Source organism: Rutilus rutilus, assembly GCF_951802725.1.
Source record: "Rutilus rutilus genome assembly, chromosome: 19".
Classification (NCBI taxonomy): Eukaryota; Metazoa; Chordata; class Actinopteri; order Cypriniformes; family Leuciscidae; genus Rutilus; species Rutilus rutilus.
Window position 1 is genome coordinate 33814018 of NC_140232.1, and position 18836 is coordinate 33832853.

Genomic DNA, 18836 nt, shown 5'->3' on the forward strand with positions numbered 1-18836 from the left:
CACCTGGAGCGTCAGCACGTCAGGACTGGAGTGTATTAACTGGAACTCCAGCTCACTCCGAGGAAAGAAGTTCACAGCCAGGAGAGTGGAGGCGAACACACTGGGACTGGGAAACCACAACCACTGCAGGTACACATGCTCTTCATTCATCATCAGTGTCAGACATTACTGGATCTGATCTTAGTGCTCTTCTGGGCAGTTCGCAAACAGATGTCACCATGCTTTTGAGTCCAAAACTAAAATCAGTGACGTATTGCATTTAGCTGCATTGTGTCCTGGTGAGTAATAACAGTGTTTGGGTTGTGTTTTCTTCCTCAGGAATCCAGATGGAGACACTAAACCCTGGTGTTATGTTTATAAAAAGGCTCAGATCTCATGGGAGTTCTGCTCCGTACCGACCTGCATCATAGGTACACACACGCACACACACGCACACACACACACGCACACACAGTCACAGTCACACACGCACACTCACACGCACAGTCACAGTCTCACACAACGCACACACACACACACACACACGCACGCACAGACAGTTACACACGCACGCACAAGCACACTCACACGCACAGTCACAGTCTCACACAACGCACACACACACACACACACACACACACACACACACACGCACACACACACAGACAGTCACACACGCACGCACGCACACACACACAGTCACACACACACACACACACACACACACACACTCACACTCACATACACACACACACACACACACACACACGCACGCACACTCACACTCACATACACACTCACACTCACATACACACTCACACACACACGCACGCACAGTCACAGTCTCACACAGACGCACACACACACACACACACACACACACACACAGTCACACACACACACCACACACACACACAGTCACGCACACACACACACACAGTCACACACACACTCACATACACAGTCACACACAGTCACACACACACACACACACACACACACGCACACACACACATATTTATGTCTGTATAAATAAATGATCTAAATTAATAACTTTTTTACAACAAAAATGAACCATCACTGAAGCTGGACTGTGACGCTGTTTTCTTCTAGACACAAACTTTGCTGCAGTATTTTCCTGTTATCTCTGTAAAGCTGCTTTGAAACTGAATCTGTATTGTAAAAAGCGCTGTATAAATAAATGTGACTGTTCTTGTTTTGGCGTCAGACCCGTATCTGGAGTGCGCTCGGGGATCAGGACGGTCCTACAGAGGGACGAAAGCCGCCACACGCAGTGGGCTGAAGTGTCTGCCGTGGGATTCGCCCGCAGTGTCTCATAAGTTCTACAACGCGTGGAGATCCGACGCCGGAGAGACGGGCATCGGCAGCCACAGCTTCTGCAGGTACGAGGACACACACAACACACACCTGCACAACACACACCTGAAGCATTTCTCACCCGGCATGTTTTTCTTCAGAAACATAACATGCACATTATGCTCCCACTGTACTACAGTTTCATGTTGCATGTATTACACATGACGGGATTGTTTGTAATTTCCTAAAACTTTCACACAATTTTTGTTAAAATTTTTTTTATTTTTTTTATCTAATAAACCTTTTTAAATAACAAAAAAAACAGTAAGTTCAAGCAGCAAGTAATGTAAATATAACCTACCTATAATGAAAATTGTGTTACACACATATTTTTGCATAAAAACATCATGGGCCCTATCTTGCACCCAGCGCAATTGACTTTGTACACCGACGCATGTATCATTCATATTTTACCCCGGGGGCGGTTCAGTGAAAAGAGGAGGCGTGTTCCGGCGCAAACGTTCCCTGGTGCTATTTTGCAGTTTCAGAAAACAATTCCACCACAGACCAGGAGAAACCTCGTCTAAAGTCAGTGGTGCGTTGCGCATGTTATTAATATGCTATTTTAAGGGCGCATGCTTGGCCATAATCAATGTAGCGTGTGCACAACGCACACACACTTTGCTTATCTCATCTACACAGACGCAGCAGTTCTCATTTTTAGAAAACCATACATTATTACAAGGATAAATATTACCACACGAGGGAAATCATTGTTGTGTCCATGAAGAAGTGAAAAAATAGGCATAAATCTAGCGTACACATTTACCCAAATTATTATACGCCTGTTTAACCGAAGCTAATTTGGGTGTGTTTCTCCATCCCCAATGTCACTTCTCTGTGTTTTACGGCCCTGACGAGAACATTGGTCCTCGGCTGTGAACCGCTCCTGGCAAATCCGCCGTTATAATAGCAATCCGCCATGGAACAAGCGCGCCTGCTCTTAAAGGGAATGTGAGATGACGCTCTGATTGGTTTATTTCACGTTACGTCCAAACCACACCTATGAGTAATGAAGCTACTTCAGACCAACCCATTTTAGATTTGCGTCGGGCGCAAGAGTCATTTATCCCGCCGGTATAATAGCAACAGCACCCGAGACCCGCCCACAAAGTTACTTGCGTTTCGCGCTTGATACTTGCGTTTCAGATCGTTAAAATAGGGCCCTATAACGCTAACGCTAACTCTAACTGTACTCTAACTCTACTCTAACTCTGTTCTCACACGCAGGAACCCGGACGGTGACCTCGGCCCCTGGTGTCACGTGTATAAAGGCTCTAAGTTGACCTGGGAGCTCTGTGACGTCCCCAAGTGCCGTAAGTCTGCAGTGACATCTGTACATTAGACACTGATCTACAGCACATGACTAACAGATGCGGTTCAGTGTTTAGTCTTGAGGCCCGTTCACACAAGAATGACGACAGCTATATTAGCGTCCACACTAGCGGACGACATCGTTCTGTAGCGCGCTGCAGTTTTGTCGTCTGTCGCTTTAAATGCTCGAGCTCTTTAAAACCCCTTACCAGTCAGGGATCACTGGTGATCCCAGATTATTTTAGTTCAAAATATGTTTGAGCTTATATATCTCAATATTAATAACAGTCTGGTTAATTTTGAGTCTTGAACTATAAACTCTCAAGTGTTGGCTTTCTAAATGTATGTGTGTTATGTTTCTATTCAGAATTACTTATGAGCAGTAACCTTTTTATTTTGGGCATTTCATGTATGCAGCACTTGCCAAAATTGGGGGTGACTGGGAAGGGGTTAAATCAGGATGGATTTTAATTGGCTGTTGATGTTTTAATCATTCATCATCTTGAAGAAATTATTCTGAAAGTGATTCCATATGTGTGTCCCTGGATCACGTCACCAGTCTCGAGTCGCACGGGGATATCTGTGGCAATAGCCAACAATACATTGTATGGGTCAAAATTATTGATTTTTCTTTTTTGCCAAAAATCATTAGGATATGAAGTGAAGATCATGATCCATGAAGATATTTTGTACATTTCCTACCGTAAATATATAAAACATTTATTTTTGTGAGTGAATGCAGCACAATCGCCAACATAAATGAACAACTTTAAAGGAGATTTTCTCAATGTTTCGATTTTTAGAACTATATATTTATCATCATTCTTGTTGTGAACGAACCTTTAGAGTATTTCAGGGTTTGCATTTGTATAATTTTGAATATTTTTGTGGACAGAAGTTTGAAGCTTGAGGATTTTAAGTGTTTGAAGCTGATAAATATTAATAGTGTACATAAAATGTATTATAATCATGATTTTTCATTTTATTTTACAGAACAATTGCAATTTATAACAGCAATATATTTCTGTCTTAATTTTTATATTTAGAGTTAAAATAATAATAAACAATATAAATAAAAATGTTACTACTAATAACAACAATAATTATTATTATTATTCAATTTGATTGGATTCCTTTCGGGGAATCCTGTGTGAATGCAATGTCAAATTTGTAATATTTTTGACTACCTGACGAAACGTTGTCGTCTGAGCGCTGTTCCCCATGTGTGTTGTGAACCATGTTTGTGTTCCTTCACAGCGAGGAAAACTCCGTCAATCACCACACTGGGACCACGAGCCCCTTCAACCACCAACAATCAAGGTGAGACGATGAAAGATAACTAAACTAATACAGTTTAATAAAGAAAACGAGTGCTTTTTGCTCACGCTAAAGTGACACTAGGGTGTTCTGGGTGGTATTTTACCGTCTCACGTGAAAACAATCATTGTGTGTACAGAACACGTCTCGCTCCTGAGTTTTACGTTTGTAAGGCTTCTTCAGAGCGTGTTGCCATGTCCACTTATTTTAAGCGTTTTGGGGCTTCTTCAATTTAATTTAATTCACATTTATTTGTACAGCGTCGTTTCAAAGCAGCTTTACAGAAAATGCACGAGTCCACATTACAATTTAGAGTGATGTGTTATCAGAGGTAACTGTCTGAGTTATGCATTTCATTTCAGAAATGTATATACAAATCACAGTTAGCTAAAAATGTATTAAACAATTCAATAATTTATGCAAAAAATGCATTTAAACAATGTAATAATTTGAGGCACAAACAATGAGCTCATTGAAGAAATGAATACTTGCTTGTTAACAAATGATTATGAATTTATTTTGTTTTATTTTGGGCTTGTTCTTGTTTTTTCCTTGGCATGATCTGGCAACAGGAATGAATGCATTTTTCTTGCGCACACAGAAGAGAGACACGTTTAAACATGGCATTAACAAGCAGTTGTACAGAAACCGACTCCAGTAAATGACTGCTCTATGAGTGTTCAGAACGGGACAGCTGAGTTTTGCTGCAGTGTGTGTTTATGGTTTATGCGTGGCCTAAGAGTTTCCCCATACTCTCCCGCTCAGGTTCCTGCGGTCAGCGCCTCGAAGCTCCTTCAAACTCTCTGCCCATGTTCAGGATTCGAGGAGGTCAGGCCAGTGATATCCGAGAGCAGCCGTGGCAGGCCGCCATCTCTGTGTATCTTCCACGCGCTCAGTCCTACAACTTTCTGTGTGGAGGCGTCCTCATCGACTCCTGCTGGATCCTCTCCGCTGCTCACTGCTTCCAGCAGAGGTGTGTGTGTGTGTGTGTGTGTGTGTGTGTGTGTGTGTGTGCATGTGTGTGTGTGTGTCACTGCTTCCAGCAGAGGTGTGTTTGTGTGTGTGCATGTGTGTGTGTGTCACTGCTTCCAGCAGAGGTGTGTGTGTCCACTCAACCTGTATCGTGTGTGTGTCAGGCACGGCGTTATGGTACCACCCACTGTTCAACAGACCCACCCAAAACTTTTCTTCAAAAAAAAAAAAAAAAAAACCTTTTAGTATATTTTTATTTTTTCAAGAATTATAAAAAAATCGCCAAATAAACTCATAATTTGTGCTAAAATAGTCTAAATGTTTAGTTTTCAAAGTTTCATAGCTTAAGACGTCCTCCCTATTATAATCGAAGCATTTATTTAATCAAGCTCTATTTACGGCTCGTTGTGGATCCTATGGTGAGGTGACGTCACCTAGCACCAGTCGAGTTTTCAATACAATTTTAAAAAGCTGGTTATGTCTATTTTTATGTTTCTGCGCAAGTTCAGCAGACAGTGAGGTTCGGGATCAGATGTAGCTGTTAATCTTCGTGGATGACCGTGAATTGGCCTATTGTATTATTATCTCGTAGTAGCCTATAGGCTACATTTTAATGCATCTTCTCTGTTTAATAAGCCAAGCTCAGTCTGTTGTTAATGAAATCGAAAGAAATTAATGTTGTATGAAATCGTCAAACTGGTCTATTGCCACTTATGACCGGATTTGATTGAAACTGTCGGGCAGTGTTGTTGATCTGTATTGTTGAAAACTTAAAACAATTGAACAGAATTGTGAAATATTCGGCCTCATGTTATATGAGCAGAACTAAACTATGTTTTGGGGAAATATTAGATTCCTGACCACTTTTACAGTCTATAGGCCTTAGGTCTAGAGAGATGCGCTAAAGCACAGCCAGGGATGATACGTAAAAAGCGCTCTTCTTTGGTCAGGACCAAGGAGAGCGGTCGCGGATGGGTCCGTCCTATGCACCGAAACTTTTTACAATGCAACAAAATATTTAAAGAGCATCAACCTATTAAAATCTCTATAATTTAAGCACGGATAATATAACAGTATATTAGTCAGTCATTTATATTAGGTTAAACAGTGATTTGATAACATTTTTAATTTAAGGCCCACCCACAATTGGTCTGGCCCATCCAAAACTGGAATCCTGGCGCCGTGCCTGGTGTGTGTGTGTGTGTGTGTGGTTCTGTTTTACTGCTGTCGAGTGATTTTCAACTTCAACTTTAATTTATTTATATAGCACATTTAATAGCAACGTTGTCGCCCAGAGTGCTTCACAGTTATAACTAAAAACACACATATATAAAAACATTTACCAAGCCTAGCAAATGAAGGCGTGACTACACACTCTTACACATACGTACATAGTGAGATAATATATAGTGAGATCAGTGTAGAGAGATCTCTGCCCCTTTCTTAAAAAAAAAAAGGTCTTTAAAAGCCTTAAATTTGATTGTATTTCGCTTTAAAGACATTTCAATATTTTAACTGAAAACAAGTTAAAAAAGTGGTGTAGTTTGGGTGTTATAGCTTGGCTTGTGTCCTCTGTGTTCAGGTTTGAGGAGAAGCGTCTTCGGGTGGTTCTGGGTCGAACCTTCAGGCTCCAGAACTCCAGCAGCGAGCAGATCTTCGATGTGGAGAAATACTGGATCCACGAGCAGTACGACGACGAGACGTATGACAATGATATCGGTGAGACTTACACAAACATTCTCATCATCATCATCATCAGCCCACAGTCAGCTGGTGTCGCTGGGACGGGGGAAATTTCAACAGTTTTTAGACATGATTTAATAAACCTCATGAGTTTCAGACCCATCAAGTGCTTTTTAGGGTTTCCATCAATTTATTTTATATATATATATATATATATATATTAACTTATTTTATGATTTAAATTATTTATTTTTTTTTTTTTAATACACTACCGTTCGGTAAGATTTTTAAAACATTGCTGAAAGAGTCTCTTCTGCTCACCAAGGCTGCATTTATTTAGTCAAAAATACAGTAAAAACAGTAATATTGTGAAATATTATTGCAATTTTAAATAACTGTTTTCTAAGTGAATATTTAGTAAAGTGTAATTTATATCCTGTGATCAAAGCTGAATTTTCAGCATCATTACTCCAGTCTTCAGTGTCACATGATCCTCCAGAAATCATTCTAATATGATGATTTGATGCTCGAGAAACATTTCTGATTATTATGAATGTCGAAAACAGTTCATATGTTTGTGAAAACCGTGATACATTTTATTTGTCAGGATTCTTTAATGAATAGAAAGTAAAAAAAAAAAGAAAAGAAATATTCATTTATATAATACAATTTAGACTTTTTTAATCTATTATCTAATTTTAAAAAGTTTTGGTAATAGTATTTTATATTTCCCTGACATGCTTTGCAACAGTAGAATATAAGAAATGGTAGAACATACTATCATATCATGCAACTTTATCATCATTTCCGTATTTATAAGGTTTTAAATAGTTCATTTCAATTGTAAGTGATTTTGAGTTTGTGTCTTTAGCTCTGCTGAAGTTGAAGAGCGAGTTCGGCATCTGTGCGATCCACTCTCCTGAAGTTCTGCCGGCATGTTTACCAGAACCTAACTTGGTTTTACCGGATTGGACGGAGTGCGAGATCTCTGGATACGGGAAAGAGGAAGAGTGTAAGATTCATTACCAGCCAGAGTTACATATCTCACTGCATGAAATAACTTCTTAATAATGCATTTTAAAGGGTCTATTTTGACTTCTTGTCCATCTAAAAATCCCTCAAACGAGATCAATTACTTGAGAAGCAACACTGCACACTATATTACCACTTGTGGTCAGAGATTGTGTCTTTAATACAAGTGCATTTTATCTTAATTCACTGGCAGATTTACTACATTAGAACAATCAATGAAAAATACTAGCATTAATCCTAGTTATTGTTCATTTCAATATACTATTAAAATAAAAAAAGGGTACAGTAGTGGCCAAACGTGATGTCCGGCCTAGGAAATCTTCATCCTTTATTCAAATATTATAAACATTTTGTGAAATTTGATTGTGTAATCATATTTCGTAGTTGTGCTTGGAGTGGATTGTTTTATTTGTGGTAATAATGCAATGAAACATGACACATTGTGGGACATCATTTTTTGCCAGGCTGTCATACAAAGAAATTATGAACACATGCAAAAACGAGAGAACCAATGAAATATTAATAATGGATTGTGTTGTAGTCAATGTATGCTTTTTCCTCTGAGCTTTCTGTTTTTCTATGCATTTTTTTGCATAGTAATATAAAAACTGTAGCTTATTTTGCCTTTTTTTTTTGCCAAGTAATTTTGGCAGATAAAAACCTTAACCAAGTTTAATGTTTTGTCCTTCCCTCACATTTAAAATATTAAAAAAATTAACAATATTTTTTCTTATATTTTGATGAACTTGTAGAGTCATTAAAAACAAATATCCCCTCCGGACGTCTGTTATTATGTTAATCTGTTAATATTATTTAATGGACCTGAGCTGACATGAATGTATTTTCTTAAACTAACGTTAACAAAGATTGATAAATATGGTCACAAATGTATTGCTCATTGTTAGTTCATGTTAGTTAATGCATTAAAGGGGTCATGAATTAAGAAATCAATTTTTCCTTGATCTTTTGATAAATAAGAGATCATTGTACTATAAAAAATATCCTTTAAGTTTCAGAACTTCCTTATCAGTCCAAAAACAACTATTGAAACCAAGCTCAGAAAACGACTCGTTTCGGATTTTGTCACATTATTACGTCACATATAGTCTTAATACTGTATCTGCAGTGCTGCTTCTCAAGTAAATTTATCTTGCTTGAAGGATTTTTAGATATTTTAACTGTTAAACAAGACTTCATATGCTTTTTGATGGTCCAAATAACACTGAGGTATTGTATAATAATCGTCCTCTTTCCTTCTGTGGTTGTCCCTCTCAGTTTCTCCGTTTTACTCTGAGAGAATTAAGCGTGGTATGGTGCGGTTGTGGCCGCAGGATCAGTGTGTGCCGGAGAAGCTGGCCGGCCGTCTGGTCACCTCGAACATGCTGTGTGCCGGAGACACGCGCGGCCTGGACGACGCCTGCAAGGTAACGCCACACTCAGCACATGCTAGTCATTAGGACTGTGCAGTTTACATGGTCGACGATCTGACATTATCGAGTTACGTCCCTCACTTTACAAAAGCACACACTTACAATACGTGATGTAGTCTAGTAGGTTAGAGTAGTGTGCATTTTTTCTCTCCAAATATCATCATGAATACAAATGTGATTTAGATTTTATACAACAGTTCAATAAACAAGAAGTTAATATTAAGTGACTCACATTTTAGACACAATATTGCCTGTTTTTGCACTATTTCACCAATGAAAATAGTTCCAGACAAAACCACAGGATTGTTTTGCATCTCTGAGCAACACACAGTGTTTCATCACTGAATGAATGATTCAATGAGTCACTCATTAAGACATAATAATGAATCGGTTGAATCTCAATGGCTCACTCATTAACAGTGACTTGCTGCCACCTACTGGTGGTTTTCATTTCATTTTAAATACTGTATGCGGTATGTTTTAATTTTTTTTATCATTTCAAATAACAATATTCAATGTTTTATGTTTAAATGCATTTACAATGCATGCATGTGTAACAGTCTGTGTAAATGCATCTAAATGCCACTTCTGTGTTTCCTCTGCATTGCAAAGATGAATATTGTTGATACTGATTTCATTTGATTGGTAACAGCGCTATTGTGTCTTATTGTTATAATTGAATTTATCCATTAAATATAATAATTTGACACAAAAGATGATCCTTAGATTTAATTAGGTTAAAATGGCTTTAATTATGCATACATTTGATGATGATGCATACATGTAAAATGGCTTTATATAGGTAAAAATGCCCATAAAAGGTACAAATCATCAATTTAAACGTATTGGAAAAGATCATTAGTGTCGCTGCTGCGAACTGACCACCACATAGAATATGAAGAATATCAAAAGCTTTGGGAGTCGGCTGTCAATGGCAATCATAAACCTGCCAAAGTACCAACACAATAAACACACTCAGCAAAATATCCATAAAATCCATGAAAATATAGAGATTTTGATTTTGATTTTTTTTATTTATAAAGGGACCATGTACAATTTTTACATGCATTGTATGTAATTGTACCGGATTTAGCCAAAGTCTAATTTTCCTCCTCAGTGTGTGAAATGTTTGTGCATGTTGATTGATCAGTTTCTCCTGGTGTTTCTTTAGGGAGATTCCGGAGGTCCTCTCGTGTGTCCGAAGAACGGCAGAATGACTCTGATGGGTTTGATCAGCTGGGGCGACGGTTGCGGGAAGAAAGACACACCTGGCGTTTACACACGTGTCACAAAATACTTAAACTGGATCTCCAGCAAGACGAGAGGGAACTGAGACACAGGTGAACATCATCAGCACAGAATACAGAGACTGTTGGGTACGGGAAATAAGGTGATGGGCAAAACGTCTCCACATTCGCTGACCTTCACATCTACTGGACTCTCCATTTGACCTGTTGAGTTTGAGGAGGACGTGGGAATGTGACACTGATGCTGCGAGTCGATCGTTCTAGATCATGTTGCACACGGGACAAGAAATCTGAATCCAAAGACACCAAACAATGTGGCCTTAAATTTGAGCTTTCAAACCGAAACTTCTGCATAAGGATGGCATGAAAAATACATGATAAAGACTTGTGGGTGCTAAAGTGCAAACTGATGCACGGGATCCATTAAAAGTACTTCATATTTTAAAATAATAGATTTAGAGGCACTTTTGCTTTGCTTTTATATAGTGAAGATACAAGTGATGGCACTTTTGAATGTTACATGATGCTTCTGCTCTTATAATGATGTTAGATCATAATAATTGTACAGGTTTTTAACACTAAACTTCTGCTGGGTCAGAGAGATGTTTGTTTCATGGTCAGAGTCCAAATAAGTTCATTTGACTGTATTTAATACGACTTCAGGTCCTTGTTAAGTGGATGTTTGAATGATATATTTCTTTATCAAACCAGATCTAATATGATCACAGACTTTAGATGCTGGGACGCGTATTAATTTAATATTTAAACTTTTATAGACATGAGCAGCTAGTGCTAAGTTATTGTTTGTTTGTTTGTTTTATACAGTAAATGCTTGTACATTATTTTTCATTTCATTTCACTTTTTATAAAAAAATGAAATTGAAACAGTTCTTTGACTTCTGTGTAACTATTATTCATTTTTAATTTTAGATTTTTATTTTTTTTATTCTTTTTAAGTGTTTTGTGAATTCACACTATAATTGTTTGAATTTGAAAGATTAATTAGTCATACTGAATAATGGGTTAGTCATTTCAGGAATAACTGAGACACAGTTACAAAATAAAAGTCATTTCCGGAGTCATGCAGCAAAGACCTCACATCCTTGTGTTTCTTTCTTTAAAGGGGCTAATATGTAAGGACTTTCATACATTAATGCTTTTATGATTTATGCTCATACGGGACAGTCTGTCAGTGGTCGTGGGCGGAGCATGAGCAATATGGCATCATATATCTCAGAAGATTTTATTCAACTTGATTATTGAGAGTGTTTAGGCTTTTTGAGGATAAAAAAAAAAGGAGTGAATGGATTTCGTTTCATTGTATGGTGGTTGTGTCCACACACTGCAAAGACACATTTATATGCAAACACCATAAAAGTGAATTTTGCATCCGATGACTCCTTAAAAATAATAAATTAATTATTTAAATAAATGAGACCTTCCTCGACTTCCAAGGTTGTCTATGAAAGCCCGTAGACTGGTTTATAGGTGAAGGACTCGGGACGTTTTTGCCGGGAAAATCAAAAGGATGTGACAGTTACGCGCTCCCGAGAGCCTCGCTTCCGTTATATGACGACACATGAAATTAATCCTTATACAATATTCAGGATAATGCCGAAAAAGCCAATCTGTGCTGTAATGCCAATTCTTCTCTTTTGTACAGGATGGTGAGTTTTTTGTTATATTTGATGTTAGAAAAGGAGGAAAGCATAGACACATCATTCTTAGTGTGTTGCATTTTATTAACATTATAAGGGCAACATAAACCTTTCTTTATTATCAAAGAACTATACTCATAAATATAAATTCACAAACTGTAGCAATTTCTAGTCTCCAAATCGCTGAAACGTATTTTGAGTAGGCCTTTTTCACAGATAGGACTCTTATTTTGCATTCTCAGATGCAGATTAATATTCATATTTTTTTATTTTATTTTAAGGATTTATAAATACAAATACAAACAATCAAGTCTTTAAAATATTGTACAGTATCTCAAAAATAATAAATGTCATATTAAACATATATCTTTCCATGTGTTTTCATGCTAACCAGTTAACAAGATAAGCTAGTTATTTACCATCAATTTCATTCAATATGTTAATCTATTTTATTACCATGTGAACTCTGATTACATGACTCATGTTTATGTAATGATGTGTTTGAAAGAAGTTATCTCTAAAAACATTCTCACTAGTTCCTTATGAGGTTGAAAACATCTCCAACTTAATAGATAATAGTAGTCTATTAATTTTTGACTTGATATTATATATTTTTCTAAAATATTTTTCAGCTAAGTATGCATTAGATACTGGTACTTACTTACACTATAGCCTACTAGTACTAGTTGTTATTCATCATTAGGTATTTATACTTATTTATGAGACACTAGTATCTTTTGTAATTGTTACCATTTCTTATACCAGTCACAACTGCTTGTTAACTCGTTATGACTAGTCTGAATGGCCACTGAGTTCAATTTAAAAATCTTATACTATTAAAATAAAAAGTCTGACAAGTAACAGTTGGAATAAGTACTAGTATCTAATCAAGAAGTACTATCTATTTAACTGGTATGTGTATCTAATGAATAAGAACTAGTATCTATAAATAAATACTAGTATGTAATAATTGGTACTTCTATCTAAAAAATAAGTACAAGTGCATAATGACTAACTCTAAAAATGTAGACTAGTCACCACTGGAATACATACTTTTCAAAACTGGATAGTTGATATCTGAGTAAAAATCACCATTGACGTCAATGGCAAGAATGTGAAATGTGTTTTTATAGTAACAATAGAACAGTTGCAGAAGGCGGTGAGAGATATCCATGCAACATCTACAGCAGGAAACACACTGACTATACTGGATGACCAGGAAATACACAAGATTAGAACGACAATTATAATCTCGTTTTATTACAGTAGAAGACAATAGTAAAACGACAAATAGATTGACACAAATACAATGCTTTTGTGTTTAAGATTAAAACATGTTTTAATGCGTAAGTGTTAGCAAATGCAATGTTTTTGATGAGGATTTATACATGTCTGTTCCTCTCGGCTGGTTTCTGACTCAGTCACATGGTAATGATGATGATGATGATACCGGCTCAATTCTCGTGACTTCAAAAGAGTAGATGTCAGTATTATACGCTCTTAAGGAACTCTCCAGCAAAGCGGCAACCTGAGAAGCAAGATGACAGCAAGTGAGAAAACAGCAGGTGCAGAAGAAGAAGACGAGCACAATAAAGCTGCGTCCCAATTTACATTTGAAAAATATATTCTTTTATGGTTCAGGACAAAAACAAGCAGCAATAGTGGATTTCTAATCAGGCACAAAATGGAAACCCTATAAAAGTTCTTTCAGCCAATAGAATCACTTTGGGGCCTAAAGGGACGTGATGTCACACCTGTTCACTATCAACTCGATTGTAGAGCGACTGTGGGGATGAAGCTGCAACCGTTTATTGTAAAAAGTTTTATGACATTAGCTTGATGCTAATGCTGTTTATTCTGTTAAAATACTGGCATACTTTGGTTTGAAATATTTAAAACTAAGTACTTTCCCATCACCAGCACACTTAAGTACATTAAGAGTGTAGAGTAAGTATGTGAACTGAATCGCTCCTCTCACCTGACGCAGTGCAGCCTGACGCTCTTCTTCAGTGGACGACTCCTCCGCCAAAACCTCAACATCCAGATTAGTGAGAAATGAGAGAACATCTGCAAAATACCAAAACACTTAGCAGTGATTTCAGGTTTCACTGCCTCTCAGTTGCAGCAGTGATGGTAAAACTTGACCTACATGTTCATACACAAATGAATTACCGTTGGGTGAAGCTGTAGTGGTGATGAATGGAGGTCCATTTGTGGTATTGAAAGCTATAGAGAAAGTAACAAATGTCATGAATGTTGTTGTATCTGCAATAAATACAATACTGACATTGAATACACTGCATGAAACATTGATCAAAACAGAATCATCTCAATCTCTCAACATACTTCAGCTCATAAAGAGCTTCTGATTGAAATTAGCCCATTAACCCTCATGTGGTGTTCATGTCATTTTTGACTGGAGAAGATTTTCTTTTTCCTGAAAATACTAGTTAATGTTATCGCATTGAACTGAAACTTAGTGACTTTGTTCACAGAGACTATAACAACTTGTCCAAATTTTTTTTTTTTTACTTTTTTTGTGTTGTTTTTTTCACCTTGTTACACTTATGGTGTTCCCGGTCAAAAATGACAGGCCTACACAAAATAGCTTATAAATCCCTCGTTATGCTATATTATCCCCAAAAATTGGATTCAATCTTTTTATCAACTTGTTTCCTTTCAATTAGGACTGGTTTTGTATTCAATTTTCAAACAGTTTAATTGTAGGAGTCATTTATCCGAGCTTATGCACCTCAGTTTTTGAGTGAAAAAAGCATTATTTGTTAATAATTTTGGCAATATTGAGAAAAATGCCTACTATCAAATAAATGAGGCCTATGAATAGTCGGATGCAAATATAAATATAAAACCAGTCCTAATTGAAAGAGAACAAATGGACAAAAAGATTGAATCCAAGATTGGGTGAAAATATGGTATAATGCGTGATTTATAAGCTATTTTTTATAGGCCGGTCATTTTTGACCGGGAACACCACAAGTGTGACTATGTGCCATATTTTTTACAAAACAAAAGTTTCAAAACAAAATTCCTGGTGAAATATTAGAGTAGACTAGTGTGATCAACAGTAGCCATTTTTTTCATTTTTTTTTTTCATATTTCCAAATTTACTCATAAATTATTTGTTTTTTACTCAAAAAATGAGATGCCTACTCTCAGATAAATGAGGCCCATGATTAATCAGATGCAAACAGAAATATAAAACCAGTCCTAATTGAAAGAGAACAAGTTGACAAAAAGATTGAATCCAAGATTGGGTGAAAATATGGTATAATGAGTGATTTATAAGCTTTTTTTTATGGGCCTGTCATTTTTGACCGGGAACACCACAGGTGTTATAGGGTTTTGAACACCACATGAGGGTTAAACAACGTGTAAACATGTCTGTATCTGTGTATGTGGGTTCTTACTGCATGTGCTGTTGAGGTCGGGACAGCAGTCATTGAGCTGTTTACAGGCCTCATCACAAAAACAGCCTCTGAAACAGTCGTAGTTTACGCCACTGCAGCACAGAGTCGGCTGAGAACACGTTCCTATAGAAGTGCACATGACATGTTAGATGCTGACATAACTCCAACATATTACAAACACTAGATGCATTTACTAACATTTTCAATACTTAAAGTATTTTATAAGTCATGTTATGCATATTTATGTTTGATCCCCAAAAACTGGTTGTTGAATATGATGGAAAAACAACATCAAGATGTTCCATCACTGATAATATGACTGATTCTGCTTGACAGTCTCATAAATGACAAGAATTTAAAGTGGTCACATACAGTAAATAAAGGATCTAACTTGTTTGCTTCTATAAAATAATTATAATGATCAGTTACAAAGAGGTCAATGCAACATTTGACATCCAATGCAGATTTTAATATTTAGAGGATTTAGAATTATTATATAGAATCACATGATAAATAATATTTATAGGAAATAAAGAAATATAAAATATACCTGTCAGTGTCAAAGTGTTGTTTGGTTCAGTGCCGTTGGAGCTGTTATTGACTATAAAAGGGGGAAAGAGATGAAGATATTGTGAGATTTCTCAGTATATGTGCAGTATTATTTTGTTTTATACCTTAATCAAAGTACATTAATCATGCAGTATAGAGTTGAACACAATCTGATTACTGCGACTAGTTCAAGTGGCTGTTGATTCATTTCAGCGCCGTTGAATCAGATTTCCAGTATGAATGTTTCTGAATACCTGTGAGGCAGGTGGGCTTGAAATCAGGGCAGCAGTCGCCAATTCTCAGACAAGCAACGTCACAATAACAGTTCAAGCGGAAACAGGAGTTATCCACTCCAGAGCAGCACAGATCTGGATTCGCACAACTACCTGTCAGACAAACATCACTATAGTGAAACAAATGAAATGTAATGAACACTAACTGGCACTGTGGAACACACACACACTTCTGTTTCAAGTAAATGCTAATCTTTTGATTCATCAAAGAATCCTGAAAAAAAAAATTGTATTGCAGTTTCCACAATTTCTTCACTATTCTTTGGTTGCAACAGTGATAGTAAAACTTGGCCTACATATTCCTAGTACACACACAAACACACAGATGAGCTACCTTTGGGTGGAGCATCAGTGGAGTTGAATGGAGGGTTTGTAGTGGAGTTGAATGGAGGGTTTTCAGTGGAGTTGATTGGACGGTTTGCAGTGGAGTTGATTGGACGGTTTGCAGTGGAGTTAATTAGAGGGTTTGCAGTGGAGTTGATTGGAGGGTTTGCAGTAGGGTTTGCAGTTGTGGTATCCGAAGCTATAGAGAAAGTGACATGTCAAGAACGTTGTTGTGTATGAGAAGATTCAGAATTCATTTTACAATAAATACAATATCAATTACAGTGGCACTGACTGCAGTGCCATCGCAATCTCTCAACACACTTGTTGGATTGTTAGAGCAAAATTGCTAAACGAAAACTGAAAATCTCTCATTAATGAACAGATCAGTATAGAGACACAGAGCTCTGTCTAAAGCAAGATGCAGTCTATCAGAACTATTTCTGGATGTTTTACACTAATAGAATTAAATTGCACACTTTTGTAAATTATATTCTTAAAGGTATAGGAATGTGTTGTACAGTATAACAGATTAGAATAGTTTGAGAAGTTTAAAATTAGCATTAATTAGCACGTTTAAATATTCAGGTTTTTACATGCTGGTGGATGAACTGTAGTTGTGGTTGGTGGTGATGAGGTACTTGAAGTGGTGTTCGGAGCAAGTTGCTGAGCTGTGGAATAAAAGAAATGTTTAATTTCAACAGATAACCTGAAGCATTTACAGATGAAAACGATATCTAAAACTGACAAAGAAACAGTGCAGCTGATGTGAACGTTACCTGTGGTTAAGCAGCTCATTGTGGCCAGCAGACAGCCGATGAGAATCACAGCGGGAGCCATCAGGATCAGTGTGTGTCAGGTCTCTGTCAGTGATGATACGATGTGCTCCGGATTGTTTCCTCTTCACTCCTTATGTATCTGTCCAGACTCGCGTCAAAACACGCGTACTTCCGAGACGGATAAATCCAAGTCAGAGTTTCCCATCAGGTAGTGTACAGAGATCCTGAAATACTGGATTGCTTGATGATGCATTTAAAATACCTGATGAAGGGAGTTGTAAAAAGACCTGTTCTTTCTATTGCAGTGTTACACCCACACGAGACCATCCAAATTTAGATTTCTTTTCTTAATAGTGAAGCTATAGTGACATTTTGGTACTTTGTACCACTTGTATTGAAGTTAGATCATAATTGTTTTACTTGTTTTTAACACTAAACCCAGAAAGACCACAACAAAACTTGTGTTAGATTTCACATTTCTTAGTGTGTGTTCATCATAGTTAAATAAAGACTAAGACAATTATCATTTTTATCAACTTACCAAAATTATCAACTTACATTTTAAGAAATTATTTAATAAAGAAAAATACATGATGAGGTTTACATGTTTATTGGCAGAGCAAAATCTTCAGTGTTAAACGATCACTGCTCAGATTACATATATGGTCCCAATCTAATAGAGCATTAAGTAACACTGGAGCAATGTTGGTTGCAGTTAATGAAATAAAATAGATTCACTCTACAAGTGATGATTGAGCAGCTGCTGTTAACACCTGCTGTTAACAAGCAGAATCACTGAAGATAAGAGGAACAAGAAGAACAGGAAAAAAGAGAAGAGATGAGCAGAAACACAACTACAACTGACTCACAGCCATCCAGCCTTAGATTACGTTAACTGCAAATAAAGTCAATGATCTCTCCAGCGGAGGATTAAACAATTTCAAAAAACATCATCACTGTGTTCACTTATAATAAACCATTTGGACTTTATTTCTTTCAAATGGTATAAAAGTAGTTGACGTCTCCATTATGGTGATTAGTGTTCCCTATATTTGGGCATGTGGCTCTTGACTTTGGTTAAATGAATTATTTTTCAGCAATTGATGAAAGTGCATGCTACTATTGTCTACAATCTGTCATGCTCCTGACTGCAATGACTCATTTTGCTATATACAATTTTTTTGGAATCATTTGAACTGATCGGTAAGGCCCATTCACACCAAGGACGATATAAGGATAATGATAAAAGATATCTAGTTCTAAAAATCCTTCTCAATATTAAAGAATAGCAGAGTTCACACCACAGCTATAACGATAACGATATAGAGAAACGATATCGCTGGGATCACTTTCGGAATGATTATTTTTCCAGCTGTTGAACTATAAAACACTTAAAGCCATTCAGAATCCATTCTAATTTGAGGGCTTGCGCATTTAAAATGGCAGACAACATT

The 18836-nt window shown here is 36.9% G+C and overlaps 2 protein-coding genes across 4 annotated transcripts in view; one reads left to right on the forward strand and one right to left on the reverse strand.

Moving 5' to 3' along the window:
• Positions 1-11449, forward strand: part of plat (plasminogen activator, tissue) — a 23087-nt gene extending 11638 nt beyond the window's left edge. For all 3 annotated transcript variants that reach the window (XM_084388628.1, XM_084388630.1, XM_084388629.1), the window contains exons 6-15: positions 1-129; positions 319-410; positions 1208-1382; positions 2587-2672; positions 3928-3990; positions 4753-4960; positions 6542-6678; positions 7514-7654; positions 8950-9098; positions 10276-11449. The exon at positions 1-129 is cut by the window's left edge and continues 46 nt beyond it. In XM_084388628.1, coding sequence (XP_084244754.1) covers positions 1-129; positions 319-410; positions 1208-1382; positions 2587-2672; positions 3928-3990; positions 4753-4960; positions 6542-6678; positions 7514-7654; positions 8950-9098; positions 10276-10437 — 1342 coding nt within the window. In that variant the 3' untranslated portion in view covers positions 10438-11449. The remainder of the gene's footprint in view (positions 130-318; positions 411-1207; positions 1383-2586; positions 2673-3927; positions 3991-4752; positions 4961-6541; positions 6679-7513; positions 7655-8949; positions 9099-10275) is intronic.
• Positions 11450-13116: 1667 nt separating this feature from the next.
• The window catches only part of LOC311278054 (uncharacterized protein), a 54673-nt gene continuing 48953 nt past the window's right edge, over positions 13117-18836 (reverse strand). Inside the window, exons 8-9 of the mRNA XM_084388622.1 lie at positions 13988-14076; positions 13117-13537 (exon numbers count right to left, since the gene is read on the reverse strand). Coding sequence (XP_084244748.1) covers positions 13427-13537; positions 13988-14076 — 200 coding nt within the window. The 3' untranslated portion in view covers positions 13117-13426. The remainder of the gene's footprint in view (positions 13538-13987; positions 14077-18836) is intronic.